Here is a 19,139-nt window from a genome sequence, read left to right as displayed (position 1 = left end):
TCCACGTGCCCGGACGATGAAGCAACACTTGACGAGTTGACTATTCCTTTCATATCTTGTTTCTTTTTTATTTTTCTTTATTTTATGGAGTTATCAGATTATTTATTTAAATAAATACCCAGTTGATTATTTGTCATTTTTCAGCTTGTCATATTAATATCGAGTGTTTGCTTTTGTACACAAGTCATCAGGCAATGCCTTGCTTTTCACGAACCTTATCTTGATTCTATTTATTACATTATTTGAGTGGGACGAGAATAATTTAGCTTTTGTTGAAGTTTACAATTTTAAGAATTAATATATTTCAATATACTTGCTTTGAAGTTTCAACTTGCACTCTGGGTTCTGGGTTTATGAAGTTGTTCTTGTCGGCTTATTATTTTATCTGTTTTTGATTGATTTTAGATTGTTGGTAGGATGAGGGAATTGAGATCGATCTTCTTGGGGATCTTGTTGGTTCTTGGAGCCTTTCGATCAACAATTTCACATGAAGATCAACCGCTCTCAAAGATTGCAATTCATAAGGCTGTATTTGCTCTTGATGACAATGCCTATATTAAAGCCTCTCCCAGTATCCTTGGAATGAAGGTGAGCTAGTGATCTACAGTCGCGGCACACTTCTTTGTTTCTCTTTCTTATTATTTTGTGAACATATATGAAAAGCAAAATTAATTTGATCACCACTTAATGGTCATGAAGTTGGATATTTGATGATCCAGTGTCATTTTCATGTTTATTGAAACTTCTATTGCTCAAAGTTTCTTCCTTATGCTTAGAACCAACAGTGAGAAGATTAAATATGCTTAAGAATGAAATATCTAAGTTTATTTTGCTTTGGCTTAAAATTATTTTTCAACTGTTTCAGGGGCAAAATTCAGATTGGTTGACAGTGGAATATAATTCTCCAAATCCATCAGTTGATGATTGGATTGGAGTATTTTCTCCCTCCAATTTCAGGTAATACATATATGTCTTTTCATATTACTTGCATAATGAATACACGGACTGAAAAGGGGTACATGTATGTATGTTATCTGTTGGTCTTTATAATTGAACTCAATTGTATGGATCTAATTGCAAATAATAAATGTTTCACTGTTTCCAGTTCTTCCACTTGCCCTGCAGAAAACCCAAGAGTTTATCCTCCTCTGTTATGTTCAGCGCCTATTAAGGTTTGCATTGTGCTTCTTTGTCACAACTTGTACAGCTTCTTTCTTATCTTGCTTTTGGCTGAAGTTGTACTACATTACTTCTCCTGACAGTTTCAGTATGCAAACTACTCAAGTCCTCAGTACAAAAGTACAGGGAAAGGTTCATTGAAACTTCAGTTGATTAACCAAAGATCGGACTTCTCTTTTGTGCTATTTACCAATGGTTTGTTAAATGTACGCTTCTAACTGCTTTCTCCTCATACTCCCTAAGGTTATCTGAATCCTACTTATTAATCCCCAGATAACCAAATTGTGAAGAACCAAAGATTTGGGTGGTTGGCCTGCATAATTTTTTTCCTTTTACTGAAGGAAATTCATGTTGAGATGCTTAGCAATTGTCTTATAGAAATAATGTGTCTGTTAACTGCTTGATGGATAGAATTATCTTAGCAAGTCATTAACCTAATTGCTCGGGTTCACTATGTGAAGATGATTTTGCATGGTAACATCTTTTTTTGTTTTAATCATGACCGGTGTCCTCTCCTCGGCTATTCTGACATATTATTGCAAATCTTTGCTTTATTTTCTTCATCTTGTTTTTTCAGACTAAACGTGGTGAAATACATGAGAGGGAGGGATGTTTGTGGTTCTTACTCAATATGTTTCTTCTATTTTATGTGGTTCTTACTCAATATGTTTCTTCTATTTTCAGCATCATATCAGTTTGACTATCTTCATCTGTTTAAATTTTGTTGTATTATATGATACTATTGACTTATTCTATCCTATATTTTCACCTGGAGGATGCAAGTTTGTTTCTCTGGCATCTGTTTATCCAATTCTTCACTCTTGCTATAATTTATTTGTTTTTCCTCTTATTGCTGTAATAGCCGAAGGTGGTTGCAGTGTCAAATAAAGTAACTTTCACAAATCCAAATGCACCAGTTTACCCACGTTTGGCACAAGGAAAAGTGTGGAATGAAGTTAAGTAAAACTTCTCATTGTAAATCTCAAACTCATGCACATTAGGCCCAGTAATTTGATGATTCCTTTGAGCATAGTAGAACTTTTGTGGCTGACAACACTTTTCAACTTCATATTCAGATGACAGTAACATGGACCAGTGGATATGGGATAAATGAAGCAGAACCTTTTGTGGAATGGGGCCCAAAAGGAGGTGATAGGACATATTCCCCTGCTGGAACACTGACATTTGGACGTGGGAGTATGTGTGGTGCGTAGTTCCTTAGCCCTTTAAATTTTCATCCAAAAAAGATGTGCTTGGGAGTTCACTGAAATTGCACAAAGAGTGACAAACCATTATTATCGTAACTATGAATTCTAATGCAATTTATGGCGATGAATATCAGTTATCAGATAGAACCTTTTCTCTGTTGTGAAAATAGAGATCCTTTATGCATGTTATCCTAGAAAGATGGAGAAACAAAAAAAAAAAAAAAATTAGTTACGACATGAATAATAAATTACTTATGTGATTACTTAATCAAATGGCTAATCATTTGATTGTTCTCTGAAATTGTGTTTATAACTGCATGAGTATTGTTTCTGTCTTTGCTTTTCTTTTTTGACTTGATAAGGCTTCTTATAGTTACAAAATTAACTAAGGCTTCTCATAACTAAGTACAATGGATTTTGTGGCTGTTTGGTTTTCTTCGCTGGGAAAATCACCCAAAAGTTATGCCCGGACACGTTTGTATAAGATGGATGATTAATATCAAATTTAGCAGCACAGGTGCACCAGCAAGGACGGTGGGATGGCGTGATCCCGGCTACATACACACCGGCTTTTTGAGGGAGTTGTGGCCCAATGCAATGTAGGTTACATCTTATGCTAATTTATGATGTTGATTGTAGGTGTGTTAAACTTCTTATACAAGTTGATACTATCTTTAAAGTTATTATAAAAAATAGTATCACCTTTTTTTTTTTTGAGAAGAAAAAATATATACTGAGAAAAGCAGATAAAATAGTATCACTTGGTTGCTAGTATTTCAGTACAATATGCAGAATACACTGGGGTTTTTTTTTTCAAATTTTATTAGCAGAAACTTTACCCTTTGGCCGAAATAACCTTTATGTATTGTTCAATTGAAATTCATTTTTGGTTTTAGGCAAATCACAATTAGGCTCTGGAACTATTTCCTCTCTATTGTGGAACAATCCAATATTATATCTCTCTTGAAAGGATTGAATCGAAGTGCGAAGTTGATGAGTTTTACTATCAAATATAATTGCTGGGAATTAAATTTGCACCATGTTTAGATGATTTCTGCCAATCTTTTAGCAGTACAATAAACTCAACATATTTATCTGCTTTTCTCAATTTTTCCTTTCTCTTATGCAGGTACACTTACAAGCTGGGCCATAGATTGTTCAATGGTACATATATTTGGAGTTCAGAGTATCAGTTTAAAGCATCTCCTTATCCTGGTCAAGATTCTTTGCAGCAAGTAATAATTTTTGGCGACATGGGAAAGGTTTGAACTATCTTAGAAAATTTAAAATAATGTCAACTAGTGGCACTGATGAGATCTGAGATACTGAAATCTAAATTTGTTAAATGTATTACTGCATCAGGTTACTATCCATGTGAATGAGTGTGTGCATATGTGTAGATTTGTCGCTGTCAATAATGCTTGAACTAATCACTCATTAAAAAAAGATTTTAATTCACATCCAACAATGTAATCACGATAACCATTTAAGGTGAATATGCAAATCTATTTTAGCTTTCTGATGATAGTGTGAACTGTTTTTGTTGAATAATGAGTAAATCTCATGCAGTATAATCTTTTATTCCTCTTTCTTCGAAGGTATTTCTCTCTGTTTCAATATCACCTTATGTTTAAATTGGTTTGATGATATGTTTAAAGATTATGACAGAATTTATTCCAAATAGCAAATACCAACTTAAACACAGTTTGTGAAGTAGTTTGTTTAACTTTCATGTTGCAGGATGAAGCTGATGGTTCTAATGAATACAACAACTTCCAGCGTGGTTCTCTTAACACTACTAGACAGCTTATTCAAGACTTGAAGAAAATTGATATAGTTTTCCACATTGGAGATATATGTTATGCAAATGGCTACATCTCACAGTGGGACCAGTTTACAGCACAAATTGAGCCAATTGCATCAACTGTGCCATATATGATTGCAAGGTTTGTCATAATTCACTTACGTAGCTCGCCAGCTTGGCACGGCGTTAACTGGTCCTAAACTTGATCTTACGTTGTAATTGGTGATTTCTCCTTCCAGTGGTAACCATGAGCGTGATTGGCCGGGAACAGGTTCTTTCTATGGAAACATGGATTCTGGTGGAGAATGCGGTGTGCTGGTTGAGAACATGTTCTATGTCCCAACTGAGAACAGGGCTAAGTTCTGGTATGGGGATTTGGGTGAAAAATTATCAACTTAATTTGGTTTATAATGCTATAGGATCTATTGTAAGAATTTCGTTATTTAATTCAACTGTCGATGGAGGTTATTTTGTTTACACCTTTGATTAATCACTTTATAGTACCATGATCTTATTATTTTTGCCCCAATTTATTTCGTTTATAATAAGCAAAATATTGATAAGTTGAAAGGATCTAGATAGATTTTTCTGTTCTTTCTTAGTTTCTTTCACTCATTTGTCTCATGATTCTGTGGCATCTAATGTTGAAATTTTTTAATTTTATTTCCAGGTACTCCACGGACTATGGCATGTTCAGATTTTGTATAGCTGATACAGAACAAGATTGGAGAGAGGGAACCGAGCAATACAGATTCATTGAGCACTGCCTAGCATCTGTTGACAGGCAAAAGCAACCATGGTTGATATTCCTGGCGCATAGGGTTCTTGGATATTCTTCTGATTTATCCTATGCTGTAGAAGGATCATTTGCTGAACCAATGGGGAGGGAGAGTCTTCAAAAACTCTGGCAGAAGTATAAGGTTGATATTGCTGTTTTTGGTCACGTGCACAATTATGAAAGGATATGTCCCATATACCAGGTATTATCCCAATTTAAAAAGCATTGATGAAGCTACTACACCTTGTTTCTTTGCTACATTTTGCATCTCTGCCTTCTGATAAGCGAAATTATGAAAATATGACGTTCGACCATTTATGAGTTAAGAGAACAGAGAGGAAAAATGTGATCTGCTTTATTTGGACAGAGTGGAAAAGCACTAATGTGTTTATCCTTTCTCATACCACCGTCAGTTGTTTTCTCCGTCGTGTCTTTAAACTAGATCTTAGTAGTTTTTATAACATGCTTATGCCCTTTTTTATGCTTTGAATGTGTGAACATATTTTTGTACGTCAATTCTCCTATCATTTTTGGTCATGATCTTTCGTTTCCACAGTGGCATCATGTTTAATTATGGATTGGACAATTATCTATAACACCCATAGTCACAAATCATGCTTTGGAAGCTACACTTCTCTTAGCTAACAACTGAGCTGTCAAATTTTCTGCTGCAGAATATTTGCACCAATAAAGAGAAGCACTATTACAAGGGCAGCCTGAATGGGACGATACATATAGCTGCTGGTGGTGCTGGAGCGAGCCTTTCACCATTTACCACCCTCCAAACCACATGGAGTTTATACAGGGATTATGATCACGGGTTTGTTAAACTTACAGCATTTGATCATTCAAATCTATTGTTCGAGTATAAGAAGAGCAGAGACGGAAAAGTTTACGACTCTTTTAGAATATCCCGGGATTATAGAGACATATTAGCCTGCAGCGTGGACAGTTGCCCGAGCATGACTCTTGCATCCTAGTTTTTGCAAGGGGTTACAGGTTTAATAAAATTTCTTGTGAAAAATTGCAATTCATATTGTGACATCCTAATATATGTTATTTTCTTTGGTTTCATGTTTATACTATAGGGCTCCAAGATTTTGTAAATATATTTCCAACTCCAAATGTGGCTTACACGACTAGACTTGACTCTTGAGTGGTATTTTCCTCCTCCATGTAATGATTGTAGTACGAGAGGCATTTTCATGTACACAAAATTCAATAAAAGTGTACAAAATTTAGAATATCTAAGCTTTAATTTAAATCGTGGTGTTGAATTCGGATAACAGAGCGATGGACTTCAGCCATGGATACAAATATTTCATGCTTCATTGTTTCTGTCTAATCCTCAACCGTGTGGATTGAAACGTCAGAACAAGCCAAAACTGTGGGTTCTGCTGATTTTAGGCCAAAAATCAGGGGCACCATTGAAAATTTCCCAAATACGTTTCTGGAACCGCGCGCCCACTGCCTGGTTGGCAATTGGGCAGGCAACAGCGTTGACCTAGTGTGGCCCCCCGCCCGCGCGACAGAATTAACTTTCCTTCTTAAGCAAACGATTAGTGGACTCGTGCCTTTGGTTTCACATAAAGATTGATGTAGAATATTTGAAAAAGACCTTCCTTCGTAAGAAAGAAACGGCTTACTGTCTTTCGGATCTGGTGCTACATTCGATAGTACTTGAAATGATCGGTATTTGAAAGTACCGACTTCATCCGATCTCAGTAATAACTTCTGCCTGATTCGTCATCTTCTTTCATTAATACATTCCACTTGGTCAGCACTCCGTGTTCACTACCCAGTACCATTGTTATTTGTTTTGTTATATTATTATTTTTTCATCAACTTCTTTAAATAGCCAGTTGGTTATTTGTCATTTTTCTATCAGTCAGACGAATGAGAACTGTGTACAACATACTAAGTAAGAATTTGTTTCTTGGTGTACAAACGGTTGCTCCTGTGATTGTTTAATTGTAATTTGTCATCTTATGAGCCAACGACTCTGGTTTCACGTATATTTATCTCACTTATATTCATATTATTTGCAAGTGTCTGGAGAATAACTGAACTTTTTGTTAGATTTAAAATATGGTTGAGAAGTGGACTCCCCCACTTGTAGGTGTAAATCGAGCGATCTTAATATCTCGGCTTCAGCGCAGCTTACCAAGCTATGCTCGATAGATGCTTGGCCAAAGCTATCATTTTATGAATATGGATTTAGACTCGCGACAGCCTCTGTTTTATTGCATCAGTAGATTGTAGATTGGAAAAAGATATCGTGTTGCTTTAAATTTTTTCTTTCCGGGCATAAGCAATGATAAAAGTTGGTCTATTTCACCGTTGTTATCATGCTTTGAAGTTGCGATTTGAATTCTGAGTTTTGGGTTTCAGAAGACGTTCTTACCGATTTATACCATCTTTCCTGTTTTTGATTGATTTTAGATACTTGTTAGGATGAGAGAATTGAGATTGATCTTCTTTGGAATTCTATTGGTTCTTGGAACCTTTCAAGTAGCAAGTTCTCATGGAGGTCATCCGCTCTCAAGAATTGCTATTCGTAAGGCTACATATGCTCTTAATGACAATGCCTATGTTAAAGCCTCTCCTGCTGTAGTTGGATTGAAGGTAAGCTTCAGCAACACAATGTTCCTTTAATTTGTTTCTCTTTCTTATCATTTGGTGAACATACATGAGAAGCAAAATTAATTTGATTACCTCTTGATGGTCATGAAGTCAGATATTATTTTAGCATTTGTTAAAGCTCCTGTTGGGTCAAAGCTACTTCAAAATACAAACCACCGAAAATCTTAAACACACTAAAGCATGAAAAACACAAGTTTTCTTTGCATTTACTGAAAATATATTTTACTGTTTCAGGGGCAAAACTCAGAGTGGGTGACAGTGGAGTATAGTTCTCCAAACCCATCTGTTGATGATTGGATTGCAGTATTTTCTCCTTCGAATTTCAGGTAAAAAAAATATTTCTTTGCTTTTTATATGCATAACGGGTTGATAAGACATACATATATTTATGTTTCTTGTTGGTCTTTGTTGATTGAGCTGAATAATATTAGTCTAATTATAACCATATATCTTTCACAATTTCCAGTGCATCCACTTGCTCTGCAGAAAACCCAAGTGTTAATCCGCCACTGTTGTGTTCTGCACCAATTAAGGTTTGCATTATGCTTCTTTGCCACAACTCTTTTACCTTCTTTCTTATCCTGGTTTTAAGTGATTGTTTGCTGGAATTCCTATATCAATCCTTAACTACCTTATTTCTCTTGACAGTATCAGTATGCAAACTATTCTAGCCCTCAGTACAAAGGTACAGGCAAAGGATCATTGAAGCTTATGTTGATTAACCAGAGATCAGACTTCTCTGTTGCACTATTTTCTGGTGGTTTGGTAAAAGTACGCTCCTAACTGTTGTTTTCTTCATAATTTATATGGTTATCCGAATTTTTCCTAATGATTTTACCCCTTAGATACCCAAATTGTGAAGAAACAATGATTTATTTAGTTGGCCTGTCAATTATTTTCTTTATTAAAGGAATTTGTTGAGATGCTTAGCGATTGCACAGAGAAATAATATTTTTGTAACTGGTTGATAGATTACAAGCGCAATCCATATTTTTGACTTTGATTTGACCAATATATAACTTCTGACCTTCCTCTTATCCTTCTAGAACCTTCATCCTGATCCAAATGAAACCATTAATGGTTTGGTCTATGCTAATCTTTGTCTTATTTTCCTCATCTTGTTTTTCTTATACTAAGTTTGATGAAATATTATGGAGGACTGTTTCTATTGTTCTCAACATCAACCCAGTTTGTCTTTCTTCTTCTCTTAAAATAATATTCTATCATTTGATATTAATGACTTATCACTGTTACAGTACTATCTTTACATCTGAAAGATTCAATTTGTTTACTTATCCTCTTGCTATAATTTTTTTGTTTTTCCTTTTGTTATGATAATAGCCAAAGCTGGTTGCAGTGTCAAATAAAATAGCTTTCACAAATCCGAATGCACCAGTTTACCCACGCTTGGCACAAGGAAAAACATGGAATGAAGTAAGTTCAATTTTTTATTGTAATTATCAAAACTCTTGAAATTTAGGTCATGTAATTTGAGATTACTTTCAACATGTTAAAAGTTCTACAATCATTTATCTCTACATTGACACGCTGTTCAATTCAAAAGTCCACCAGCAAACTGGACTTGAATGTTACCAACGATGTTCATCGTTATTTCACTTTAAAGCTGACAATATTTTTAAATGCAGATGACAGTAACTTGGACAAGTGGTTATGGAATAAATGAAGCAGAAGCGTTCGTCCAATGGGGCCGAAAAGGAGGTGATCGTACACATTCCCCAGCTGGAACACTGACATTTGACCGTGGGAGTATGTGTGGTGCGTAACTTCTCTGCCTTTTAAATTTTCACCCAAAAGATGTACCTGGGAGTTAACTGGAATTTCCATAACTTAAAAATGTCAAACTGTTGTTAAATTATGAATTAAATGCATTTATAGCAGTGGATATTAAATAGAAAATAGTCTGCTGTACATAATGTAAATTCTGATGCTTTCTGCATCTTATCCTGAAGACTTAGTTTCAAAGTATATTGCAAGCTAATAATTTGATTGTTCTCTAAAATGATATTCTATAACTGTAAGTGTTACTGAATGTTACTTCTTTGCTATTTTTTAAATCAGTAAGGCTTCCCCAAGTTAAAAAAGTAACTGAGTACAATGGATTTTGTGGCCTTTTGTTTTCTACGTTGGGTAAAGTCACCCTAAAGTTTTTTCCTGGGCCCTTTTGCCCAAGGAAGATGACTAATATCAAATTTTGATGCACAGGTGCACCAGCACGGACAGTGGGATGGCGTGATCCTGGGTACATACACACCAGTTTTCTGAAGGAGTTGTGGCCCAATGCAATGTATGCTGCATCTTATATTAGTGCATGATGCTGATTTAACTTAATTAATGGACGCTTATCTATATTTCGTTGCAGTATGCTGAATTTTTCATGGTTTTATTTGAAATTTAATCAGCGGAAACTTTATACTTTCCCAGAAATAATTGTTGAAATGCAATAACATTCATATTTTGTTGATTTGAAAGTCTGTTCTGATGTTAGGCAAGTCACAATTAAGCTCTGGATCTATTTGCTCTCTCTTACGCAGCAATCCAATAGTACATGGCTATCTTAAAGTCAGATCTTTACCATTGAATACAATCATTAAATATTAATTTAGCACTGTGTTTAGAAGATTTTCATCAGCCTTTTGCAGCACATGGAACTTTAACATATTGTATGCCTTTGACTATTGTTCTTTTTTCTTATGTAGGTACACCTACAAAGTTGGGCATAGATTGTTCAACAGCACTTATATTTGGAGTTCGGAATACCAGTTTAAAGCATCTCCTTATCCCGGTCAAAATTCTTTGCAACGTGTAGTCATTTTCGGTGACATGGGAAAGGTCTGAACTGTTATAGAACATTTAAATTATGTCAATTGGTGGCACTGATAAGATCTACTCTATTGACAGCTCTATTTTGTTATAAGTAATATCGCATGAGGTTATCCATACATTTGAATGAGCATTAACATACCCTTTTGTTATTATTCTCAATATTATACTCGTTATTCTTGCTTAAACTAATCATCTCTAAAATATTATTTGATTTTGCTTTTCATCTGGCAATGTATTCATGATAACCATCAAGGTTATTAGCATAGCTATTTTTGGTATTTAACGAAGGGCGAGTTGTGTTTGTCGAAACTTTTAAGTATACATAGAGTACCATAGGCATTTTGTACTCTCTTTAAAGGTCTTTCTCCGTGTTTCAGCATCTTCTTATGTGCAATTTGTTCATGTTTCACGTTTCAGGATGAAGCTGATGGTTCTAATGAATATAATGACTTCCAGTATGCTTCTCTTAACACCACCAGACAGCTTATTCAAGACTTGAAGAACATTGACATAGTTTTCCACATTGGAGACATATGTTATGCAAATGGATACATTTCCCAGTGGGACCAGTTTACAGCACAGATTGAACCAATTGCATCAACTGTGCCATACATGATTGCCAGGTTCGTCATAATTTACTTGTGTAGTTCAGCAGTTTCTTGGAGCATAAACTAGTCCTGAACTTCATCTTATGAGGCAATTGGTGATTGGCAATCGGTGATTTCTCCTTCCAGTGGCAACCATGAGCGTGACTGGCCGGGAACAGGATCTTTCTATGGGAACAAGGATTCTGGTGGAGAATGCGGTGTGTTGGCAGAGACTATGTTTTATGTCCCTGCTGAGAACAGGGCTAAATTCTGGTATGGGGATTTTTCAGGAAAAAATCATCAATTTAATTAGCATTCCACAATGTTACAATATCTTTTGTAAGAATTTCATATTTTACTTTGACCCTTTTTTTGGTTTTTGACCTTGACAACACCTAGTTACATCATAATTTTTAATGACATAATTTATTCTACTTATACTGTAACAAATGCAAACAACACTTAATCATATAGGATTCAGTGTCTGAGATTATTTGCAAGCATAATAATCTGTGAGAACTAATACAAAAGGACCTAGCAGATTATTCTTTTATTTCTTAATTTGCTTTGTCAACTTGTTTCCTTATGTTGTGGGATATATTGATTAAAGTCATAATTTTTATTACCAGGTACTCTACCGACTATGGCATGTTCCGATTTTGTGTAGCTGACACTGAACATGATTGGAGAGAGGGAACTGAGCAATACAAGTTCATCGAGCATTGCCTGGCATCTGTTGACAGGCAAAAGCAACCATGGTTGATCTTTCTTGCACATAGGGTTCTTGGCTATTCTTCTGGTATATTCTATGCCGTAGACGGATCATTTGCAGAGCCGATGGGGAGAGAAAGTCTTCAAAAACTCTGGCAGAAGTACAAGGTTGACATTGCCATCTATGGCCATGTGCACAATTATGAAAGGACATGTCCTATATACCAGGTATTATTCCAATTTGAAGCACTGAAGAACTATGCACTGTTTTGTTGCCGCATTTTTGCCTACTAAGGAATTCAGTTTAAGCTAATTTCAAAGAAATAGAAATCAGTTACTAATTCAGTTTTAGCTAATGTCAAAGAAACAGATATCATTTTCTTTGCCTCATTTGTTTTCTGATAAGCTGAATTATGATGGCATTCGACTATTTATAAGGTATTTTATCTCAGCCAAATGGAAAATGCGAATAGGGAAAAACTCCAAAGCAACTCATATTTGTCTTTTCCACATTCCACCATTGGTTTTTTTTTCCATTAGGGCTTAAACAACCAAAAAAAGAGAGAGAGAAATTACAGAATATGGCTGCCTTTATGCTTTTAAGTTTGAATGTGACCTAGTCATGTATGTAAATGTTCCCTTTAGTTTTCTTTATTGCTTTTCATTTCAGTTATTGAAAATCAAGGTTTAAAAATTACAGTTCTCTTAGCTAACAACTGAACTGTCAATATTCTGCTGCCACAGAATATTTGCACCAACAAAGAGAAGAATTATTATAAGGGCACGCTGAATGGCACAATACATGTAGTGGCTGGTGGAGGAGGAGCAGGCCTTGCAGAATTTACCCCTCTCCAAACGACTTGGAGTTTATATAGAGACTATGATTATGGATTCGTTAAACTTACTGCATTTGATCATTCAAATCTATTGTTTGAGTATAAGAAGAGCAGTGATGGGAAGGTTTATGACTCTTTTAGAATATCCCGTGATTATAGAGACATATTAGCCTGCACTGTGGGCAGTTGCCCGAGCACGACCCTTGCATCCTAATTCATGCATGGGTTAGAATAAACTTTTTATAATAAACATTCTTGCTGAATTTCATTCATATATTTCCGTGTTCCCATTCCATAATTCAATTGTGGTTTACTTTATTTTCATATCTAAAGGCCTACAAAGCTTTATTTTGTGAATAGTTTTAAATTGTACTCCCAGTGGAAGTTCATTCTTTCATGTAATGATATGACGTGAATTGTAATTTCATGCAATGAAATTGATTCCATTGTGTATATTTTTATTTTATTACCAGATATTATGATACAATGGAAAAAAAGATGTCCTATGAGGACAAGAATATAAAGTAGAGCAGCATGGCAGAAATTCTGAATGTTTAGGCCAGAATTTGGTCCTTGTGTAAAATGTGGATAACAGAGGGATGGACCTTAACCATATATTTTCTACTTGTTTGTTTCTCTGTCGGCATCCTAAATCTTGTGGCTCGAGATGTCACAACAGATACTTTGTGCCAACTGCCAAGCATAAGGTTTTCAAAATTTTATACTGTTATATACCTTAGGACAGAGATAGACTAGTTCTTTTAACTTTTTCCAAATTCTCTTGAAAATTGTTGATGACGAGCTCGGTTTCATTCGGAATGTACTAAATTAACTGTCAGTTCTTCTTTCTATGTTCTCTGTAGCTTTTTGGGCATTTTATGATCCATTCATTTACGTGGCCTGGAAGCTTGGATATTTTTTGCTTTCGGGTCTGGGGTTACTCAGTTGCTGTCTGAAACAAAATACTCTGGGTTAGTGTGTATCTCCTGAAGAAGAGACTCAAGAGAGGATATGGATTTATGGGCGGTTGCAGCAGCAACTGGTGCAGGGTTCGTAGCCAAGTACTGGCGGAACTTGACATCCAAAGAAACAGAAAGCTCATCAGAATCTTTATCCTTGTATTCAATAGATGAGCAACCTGAACCCAGGAACTTGCTGCAGCGAAAACAAGATCAAACCAATCCCTTCTGGAGACTAGCTGGCAAACATGACAGAGATGGCTTTTTATTACATGAAGAAGATCTGAGCGGAGTTACAATTACTAATAACAGTCAAAGGCAAGGGGAGAATAATGAAAACTTAAACTTGCTCTCAGTAACAAGTTTTTCTCAAGTGTTGGCAGATAATGAAAATTTTCGAGTAATTGGAAATGGAATGCAGGGGAAGATTAACCTTTCTGATGCATCTGGGCATATTAGGAGTAGCTATCATGGGAATGAGAATAGTTTCTACAATACATATGATTTGTATGATCGTATGATCTCTTCCTCTTTCAATGTTAGTGAAACTTTAATAGCTGCACTCTTGCCAGGGTTTCACAATGCAAAGTTCAGTTTCTTCCTTGGCATCTCTGTTGGTATTATGTCTACTATAATTACTAACAGAAGTAAAGTGGAAAATATGAATGCACTGATAATGGAGACCGAGAACTTGGTTCAAGACTTGCAAGAAGAGCTTGAGATGACCGATTTGATGAACATAAAAGAGATTGCTGATGAAGATTTGGAAGTCTTGGGAACAAAAAAACACCAATCATTAAGTGGCACACCATATGCACTATACACCGAACAAGAATTGCATGTACATAACAAACCTGTTGGCGAAGAACCAGATGATCAAAAGGAAGAGAAATCTGAGGCAATTTTAGTAAAATTGAGGCAGAGCTTGTTGCAGAACTGGAGAGATTAGAGCTAAACATGAAGAAATCTAGCTTCGAAACAATTTCTGACTCTATGGAGGTAAGTTTATTGACATAACTAGGATAGTTTATGATCAAATAACCCTGTTTTTGTCTGTCTGAAACAAATTCAGAATTCGACAATCATTTTTTTTCTTTTTCCAGCGGGATCCTGTGTAGTCACAGATGTTGTCCATGGTGATCTTAACTAGACAAGGCCAATGATGAAGCTGGCAGTTTATCTTATCCAGATAATGATGTGAGCGAGACATCAACCGATCATCCAGATGAAACAAAGTATGCTGGGTCACCTCAGGAGTTAAGCTTGCGTCTTCACAAAGTCATTCAATCAAGGCTTGAAAAGCGGATCATGGAACTTGAGACAGCCCTTGAAAATAGCCAGAGGAGATTGCATTCACTGGAAATGGAAAGCATAGTCTCTTGGAGGGACTACTATGGCAAAGTAGAATCTACCTCCCAGGAAAGCCAAACTTTTATGGATGAATACTATAACGACAATGACTCTTGGTTATAAATAATATGCAGGATACCATCATTGACCTTCAATAAAGCAGTTTGCGGTAATTGGTTTACAATGGAAAGACTTTCTTGTGTTTAAAATAGAACAAGAACGAGAAGTACAATAGGCAACCTGCAAGACCTGTTATAACCAAAACCCAGTTAAATGCTGATGGGTAATCAAAAACTGATGCTTTCAAGTTCATTCCAAATACTCCAGTTACAACTGCAAATATTGTAGCCACAAAAGTTGCCGCAGTAAGAAGCAACTCAAATTGAATCAATTGATTCTGAACATTACCCTGTTCACAGAAGAGGAAAGACCATTGCTAATCAAAACTTAAATACTTCAAGAAAATAAAGAAATCACCACCAAATCTGTAAGCTGTCATCACTACTTACCAATTTAATGTTGATCAAATCTTCCGTATCATCAATGTATTCTTTAAGCTGCATCACCGATCAAAATCAGTATTTTAGCATCAGCCTGATTATGAAATAACTACTATTTTTGCGATTCTCCAATGACCTTATTTTAAGAGAGTCTACTCTTAAATACACACAAAATTAAACAAAGAGCCAGACACTCAATTACGAATGGATGAACATAAGAAACCTTCAAATAGGAACGACAAAATTAGCAGCAAAAAAATACCCAAGCTAAATGTTAGAAAACTGTGCTATCACATGCCTCAAACAATCATAAGACAGTCAAGTTGCAAGAAATACTAAATATGGTAAACTGCCAACCATACAAATTCGAAAGGACTTAACACATTGTATAATAAGGTCAGTTGTTTCTTACAGTCTTACCGATAACAACTTGCTGAGTGTATTGTCAACAACAACAAAGTATGCTTCCAGCAGCATTTCAAGTTGTTCAACATTTTCCCTGTTGCTAGATGAACTAATTAAGCTTCCATGTTTTGAAGTCACGATACTGCTAAAAGCCCTTTGCAATTTCTGAGCTCCACTGATTGACCCCACTGGTGAAACAGGAGCTGATTTTGAAACCACCCTGTCCAAACTTGAAATATTAGTCTGAGTATATCCGTCGCTTGAAGAGTCCAGCCTTTGTTTCTTCTCTGTAAGGTACATCGCAGCCATGTCACCATCATCATCCATGAGATGCTCTATCTCATCATGGACCTGAAAACCGAATCTAAACAATTATATAGAGGATTACTGGAGGGAAACAAAGAAATTTCCTAAGAGGATAAGATTAGTTTACCTTCTGAACTTGTTGGGTCAATGCCAGGAGGTGGCCTTTTAATCTACGGAGATGTTCCAGATTAAGAGTGCTAATAGATGATGCTAGTTCATCAAGTACGGGATATATCTCCATACCCAGTTCTTTGACCTATCAAATTGTACACTCACTCATTAGAACGGGATTTAGTTATGACAACAATTCATGTTTCAAACTGGCTGGCAGTCCTTTCATAGTTTTCATGACGTGATTACTATTTAGTCTTTTTACATCAGATATATTTATTGAAGATACCAATAAAATATCAATTTTTCTTTTTGGTAGTCCACCGAATCATTTTCCAGAATGCACACTTTACCAAGTCCACAATTCAACTCCCTGTCACAACCTTGCATGTTATTGATTGAGTGGGTGATGCTGGGAACTAATTATTCTATAATATCTAAATTCTTATGTAATGTCTCGTTGCTTAAAAAATAAAAAGTGTAGAGGCAGTTGAATCACAGATAACGTGAATTACACAGAGTTGAAGCAAAAGTGATTTGAATGGCATAAGTTTTGACTGTGTTGAGACTTGATGCAAGCTGAGTATGCAAAGATGTGCATGGATTCAAACAATGCTATGTTTGAGTTGGAGCTATTTATTTCAGGAATCCCATAATTAGCTAGTAATGCAGACTAAAGCATACCTGAGCATCAAGAGACATGCAAGTTAATTCCAAAGCCAGCTCCAGTGCCCTAAATTCAAATGGCAGGTCATCTGAATCAAATTGTCACACATTGTAAGCAGTTTATCCAGATAAGCACTACTACGAGAAGATAATAAAATGTTTTGCTGTACATCTAAAGAACCAGTTTAGCATACACAAAAGTTTGGCTTTATACACTTGTGTTAAACAACTTATCATGTCGACAGATACATTGATGTAGTCATTGCAAGTCTTAGTCTTTGGCACAGATTCATGAGATGCACCAAACATAAAGAAAATACATTTGGGGGGAAAAAAAGAAAACTATTTCAAATATGGCTTCTTCATAATGGAAGAGGGCTGAGGAAGGAAGCTGATGCAGGTTATATGATAGCATTCATTCTTACTCTTCAACCAAAATTTTGAGGGCAAGTGGCGTGGATAACAAAAAGTTATTTGAAAGGCATATTGGAGTTTTTCCTTCTGTCCTTTTTCAGAAACTCACAGAAAGCACGTGAAACCAAACTATTAATAAAATTTCAAAGCTTCATCTAGAGACAGCGTTTTACCAGCTTGATCCTTATTTGTCTGCAGGCGTTTGCACAATTCCAAATAGTACTGAACGACACATCCATCCAAGGAATTCATTAAAATAACCTCATCGGCTGTGATTATACACCTGATCTGTACAAGACTGACAACAATAGCCTTCTCCCGTCCTAATATAGTTGATGGATAAATGAACAAAGGGTCCAAAAGCCGTAAATCCCTGGCTGGAAGAGAACAATGTCTCATAATGGTAGTCTTATCGAGCTCCAGAATCTCAAAGTTTCCATCCTGATCAATCTTTATCCAAGAACGACTTGCATGACCTCTATTCTTTGTGCCTACAGAATGGGACCCGCGATTTCCTCTTGCATCTAGGTTAAGCCTTCCAGTATCATCAGAGGATGTTGATCCAGGAATAAAGGCACGAAGAAAAGGACCCCTTGATTCGCCCATTGGATTTCAAAATTTCCTTCTTCAGATACCAAGCCAAAGTTTCGCAAAAGGTTAACATATAAGTACACATTAACGGATTGCAAAATGCTACTCTTTGAACATCCCAACATTGTTTGCATGAGATGGAAACTGAAAGCTTATAGAACCACATCTATTGATGCTAATGTTATCCATGATCTTTGTGCATTTCTGAAGTGAAACCTGAAAATTATATATTGTATATGAGAAAGAAACCTTCAATCAATTCATAATTGAAAGATGACACTGCTCAACGGAAAGCAATCAGCTTGATTAATGAAGGTATCAATCAAAACTTTACTCTTTTAACTAGTTAAACATAATTTGAGAATGCAAAGGGATATCTCAGTGTTTGATTAAAAAGAGAAAATAACACTCCCCTGAATTGAAAGTCAAAATTTGGGTATAGTAACTCAAACCCAAATAAAGATTAACTCATTCGGTGCGACATCTTCAAAAAGTCTAGTGATTAGGTATCATGACCTAAGAGCATTTCATGGTCTTACTACACTCAACAATATTAATTGCATAACAATTTGACAAACACAGACCAAGTAAATTAAAGGAACCAAGAACATGAATAAGCAAAGAATCCTACATGGCCCAAAAAAGAAAAAGCACAAGAATTGCACCAGTTCGAAATAGCTTCAGATTCTCAAAGATAGTGTTGCAAAGCTTGCTTTTCTGTTAAAGGACACAAGTAACCTGAAGATAGCAAAGCTTGCTTTTCCTGTTGAAGGACACAAGTAACCTGAAGATATATGGCTTTGGTTTCATGTGCCACCACGACACATCTTTCCAACGTGTTCCTGTCTAAACTAATGCTCATATAATCAACAGTTTGTATTTTCCATTTTCCCTTCTTTCGTTTTCTTTTTTAATTCTAATCGTCAATCCCAATCTGTTTGCGTATGAATTTTACTTTTCTAACGCAGTAGAAAGGCGTGCTTCTTTGCTGCTTACATCATCTATATTCTACAACTTAAGATTTACACCAAACCCGACATCAGTTCACCACAGTAAAGACAAGGGCATCTAGTGAAATTACAAATAAAACCAGGCTTGGATGTCAGGCCCATTAACAGAGGCCCAAGCCTACATGTGTAATGGATCCACTTATAACATGAATAAGCAAAGGCCAGAAACCAAAGATTCAAAATAGCTTCAGTTCTCGGAGATCATTAGTGTTGCAAAGCGTAAACTGAAGATATATG

General features: G+C 35.8%; 3 protein-coding genes across 12 annotated transcripts; 2 read left to right on the top strand and 1 right to left on the bottom strand.

The window, feature by feature from the left end:
* Positions 1–92: 92 nt before the first annotated feature.
* Positions 93–6,215, top strand: LOC102611104 (probable inactive purple acid phosphatase 1). Of its 3 annotated transcripts, XM_006484144.3 has the most exons (13): positions 93–191; positions 406–588; positions 866–957; positions 1,106–1,172; positions 1,263–1,385; positions 2,042–2,134; positions 2,256–2,385; positions 2,905–2,986; positions 3,517–3,649; positions 4,128–4,333; positions 4,431–4,556; positions 4,862–5,171; positions 5,644–6,215. In XM_006484144.3, exons 2-13 carry the CDS (start codon positions 418–420, stop codon positions 5,947–5,949), a joined length of 1,839 nt encoding a protein of 612 aa, XP_006484207.1. In that variant the 5' UTR covers positions 93–191; positions 406–417; the 3' UTR covers positions 5,950–6,215. The 3 variants fall into 3 exon arrangements, with proteins under 3 accessions (XP_006484207.1, XP_052296093.1, XP_015387416.1); XM_052440133.1 differs by lacking the exon at positions 93–191 and having other exon boundaries at positions 198–588; XM_015531930.3 differs by lacking the exon at positions 93–191 and having other exon boundaries at positions 440–588; positions 1,126–1,172.
* A 331-nt stretch (positions 6,216–6,546) lies between these two features.
* Positions 6,547–12,878, top strand: LOC102611400 (probable inactive purple acid phosphatase 1). 6 transcript variants are annotated; one of them, XM_025101241.2, is made up of 14 exons: positions 6,559–6,745; positions 7,089–7,292; positions 7,412–7,594; positions 7,847–7,938; positions 8,079–8,145; positions 8,261–8,383; positions 8,954–9,046; positions 9,259–9,388; positions 9,836–9,917; positions 10,330–10,462; positions 10,874–11,079; positions 11,191–11,316; positions 11,673–11,982; positions 12,499–12,878. In XM_025101241.2, exons 2-14 carry the CDS (start codon positions 7,284–7,286, stop codon positions 12,802–12,804), a joined length of 1,860 nt encoding a protein of 619 aa, XP_024957009.1. In that variant the 5' UTR covers positions 6,559–6,745; positions 7,089–7,283; the 3' UTR covers positions 12,805–12,878. The 6 variants fall into 6 exon arrangements, with proteins under 6 accessions (XP_024957010.1, XP_024957009.1, XP_006484209.1 ...); XM_025101242.2 differs by lacking the exon at positions 7,089–7,292 and having other exon boundaries at positions 6,547–6,693; XM_006484146.4 differs by lacking the exon at positions 7,089–7,292.
* Positions 12,879–14,988: 2,110 nt separating this feature from the next.
* LOC102612283 (magnesium transporter MRS2-5) lies at positions 14,989–18,845 on the bottom strand. 3 transcript variants are annotated; one of them, XM_006484151.4, is made up of 7 exons: positions 18,558–18,845; positions 17,475–18,108; positions 16,906–16,976; positions 16,238–16,366; positions 15,820–16,155; positions 15,409–15,456; positions 14,989–15,149 (listed from the first exon to the last, which is right to left on the bottom strand). In XM_006484151.4, exons 2-7 carry the CDS (start codon positions 17,905–17,907, stop codon positions 15,078–15,080), a joined length of 1,089 nt encoding a protein of 362 aa, XP_006484214.1. In that variant the 5' UTR covers positions 17,908–18,108; positions 18,558–18,845; the 3' UTR covers positions 14,989–15,077. The 3 variants fall into 3 exon arrangements, with proteins under 3 accessions (XP_006484214.1, XP_006484213.1, XP_052296094.1); XM_006484150.4 differs by having other exon boundaries at positions 14,989–15,308; positions 18,524–18,844; XM_052440134.1 differs by having other exon boundaries at positions 14,989–15,308; positions 18,558–18,844.
* Positions 18,846–19,139: the final 294 nt, after the last annotated feature.

This window comes from Citrus sinensis, chromosome 4, assembly GCF_022201045.2.
Source record: "Citrus sinensis cultivar Valencia sweet orange chromosome 4, DVS_A1.0, whole genome shotgun sequence".
Classification (NCBI taxonomy): Eukaryota; Viridiplantae; Streptophyta; class Magnoliopsida; order Sapindales; family Rutaceae; genus Citrus; species Citrus sinensis.
The sequence above is the reverse complement of the archived record's forward strand: the minus strand, read 5'-3'. Positions and strand labels throughout refer to the sequence as shown.

Excerpts from the sequence above, each read along its gene's own strand:
- LOC102612283 (XM_006484150.4), bottom strand. The coding sequence starts at position 17,907 with ATGGGCGAATCAAGGGGTCCTTTTCTTCGTGCCTTTATTCCTGGATCA. Across the intron at positions 16,977-17,474 it reads GACAAATAAGGATCAAGCTG|ATGACCTGCCATTTGAATTT; the intron begins GTAAAACGCTGT and ends AATTTGATTCAG. Across the intron at positions 15,309-15,408 it reads ATTTGATCAACATTAAATTG|GGTAATGTTCAGAATCAATT; the intron begins GTAAGTAGTGAT and ends TTCTGTGAACAG.
- LOC102611104 (XM_006484144.3), top strand. The coding sequence starts at position 418 with ATGAGGGAATTGAGATCGATCTTCTTGGGGATCTTGTTGGTTCTTGGA. Across the intron at positions 2,135-2,255 it reads AAGGAAAAGTGTGGAATGAA|ATGACAGTAACATGGACCAG; the intron begins GTTAAGTAAAAC and ends CTTCATATTCAG. Across the intron at positions 3,650-4,127 it reads TTTTTGGCGACATGGGAAAG|GATGAAGCTGATGGTTCTAA; the intron begins GTTTGAACTATC and ends TTCATGTTGCAG.
- LOC102611400 (XM_025101241.2), top strand. Across the intron at positions 8,146-8,260 it reads TGTGTTCTGCACCAATTAAG|TATCAGTATGCAAACTATTC; the intron begins GTTTGCATTATG and ends TTCTCTTGACAG. Across the intron at positions 9,389-9,835 it reads TGACCGTGGGAGTATGTGTG|GTGCACCAGCACGGACAGTG; the intron begins GTGCGTAACTTC and ends TTTGATGCACAG.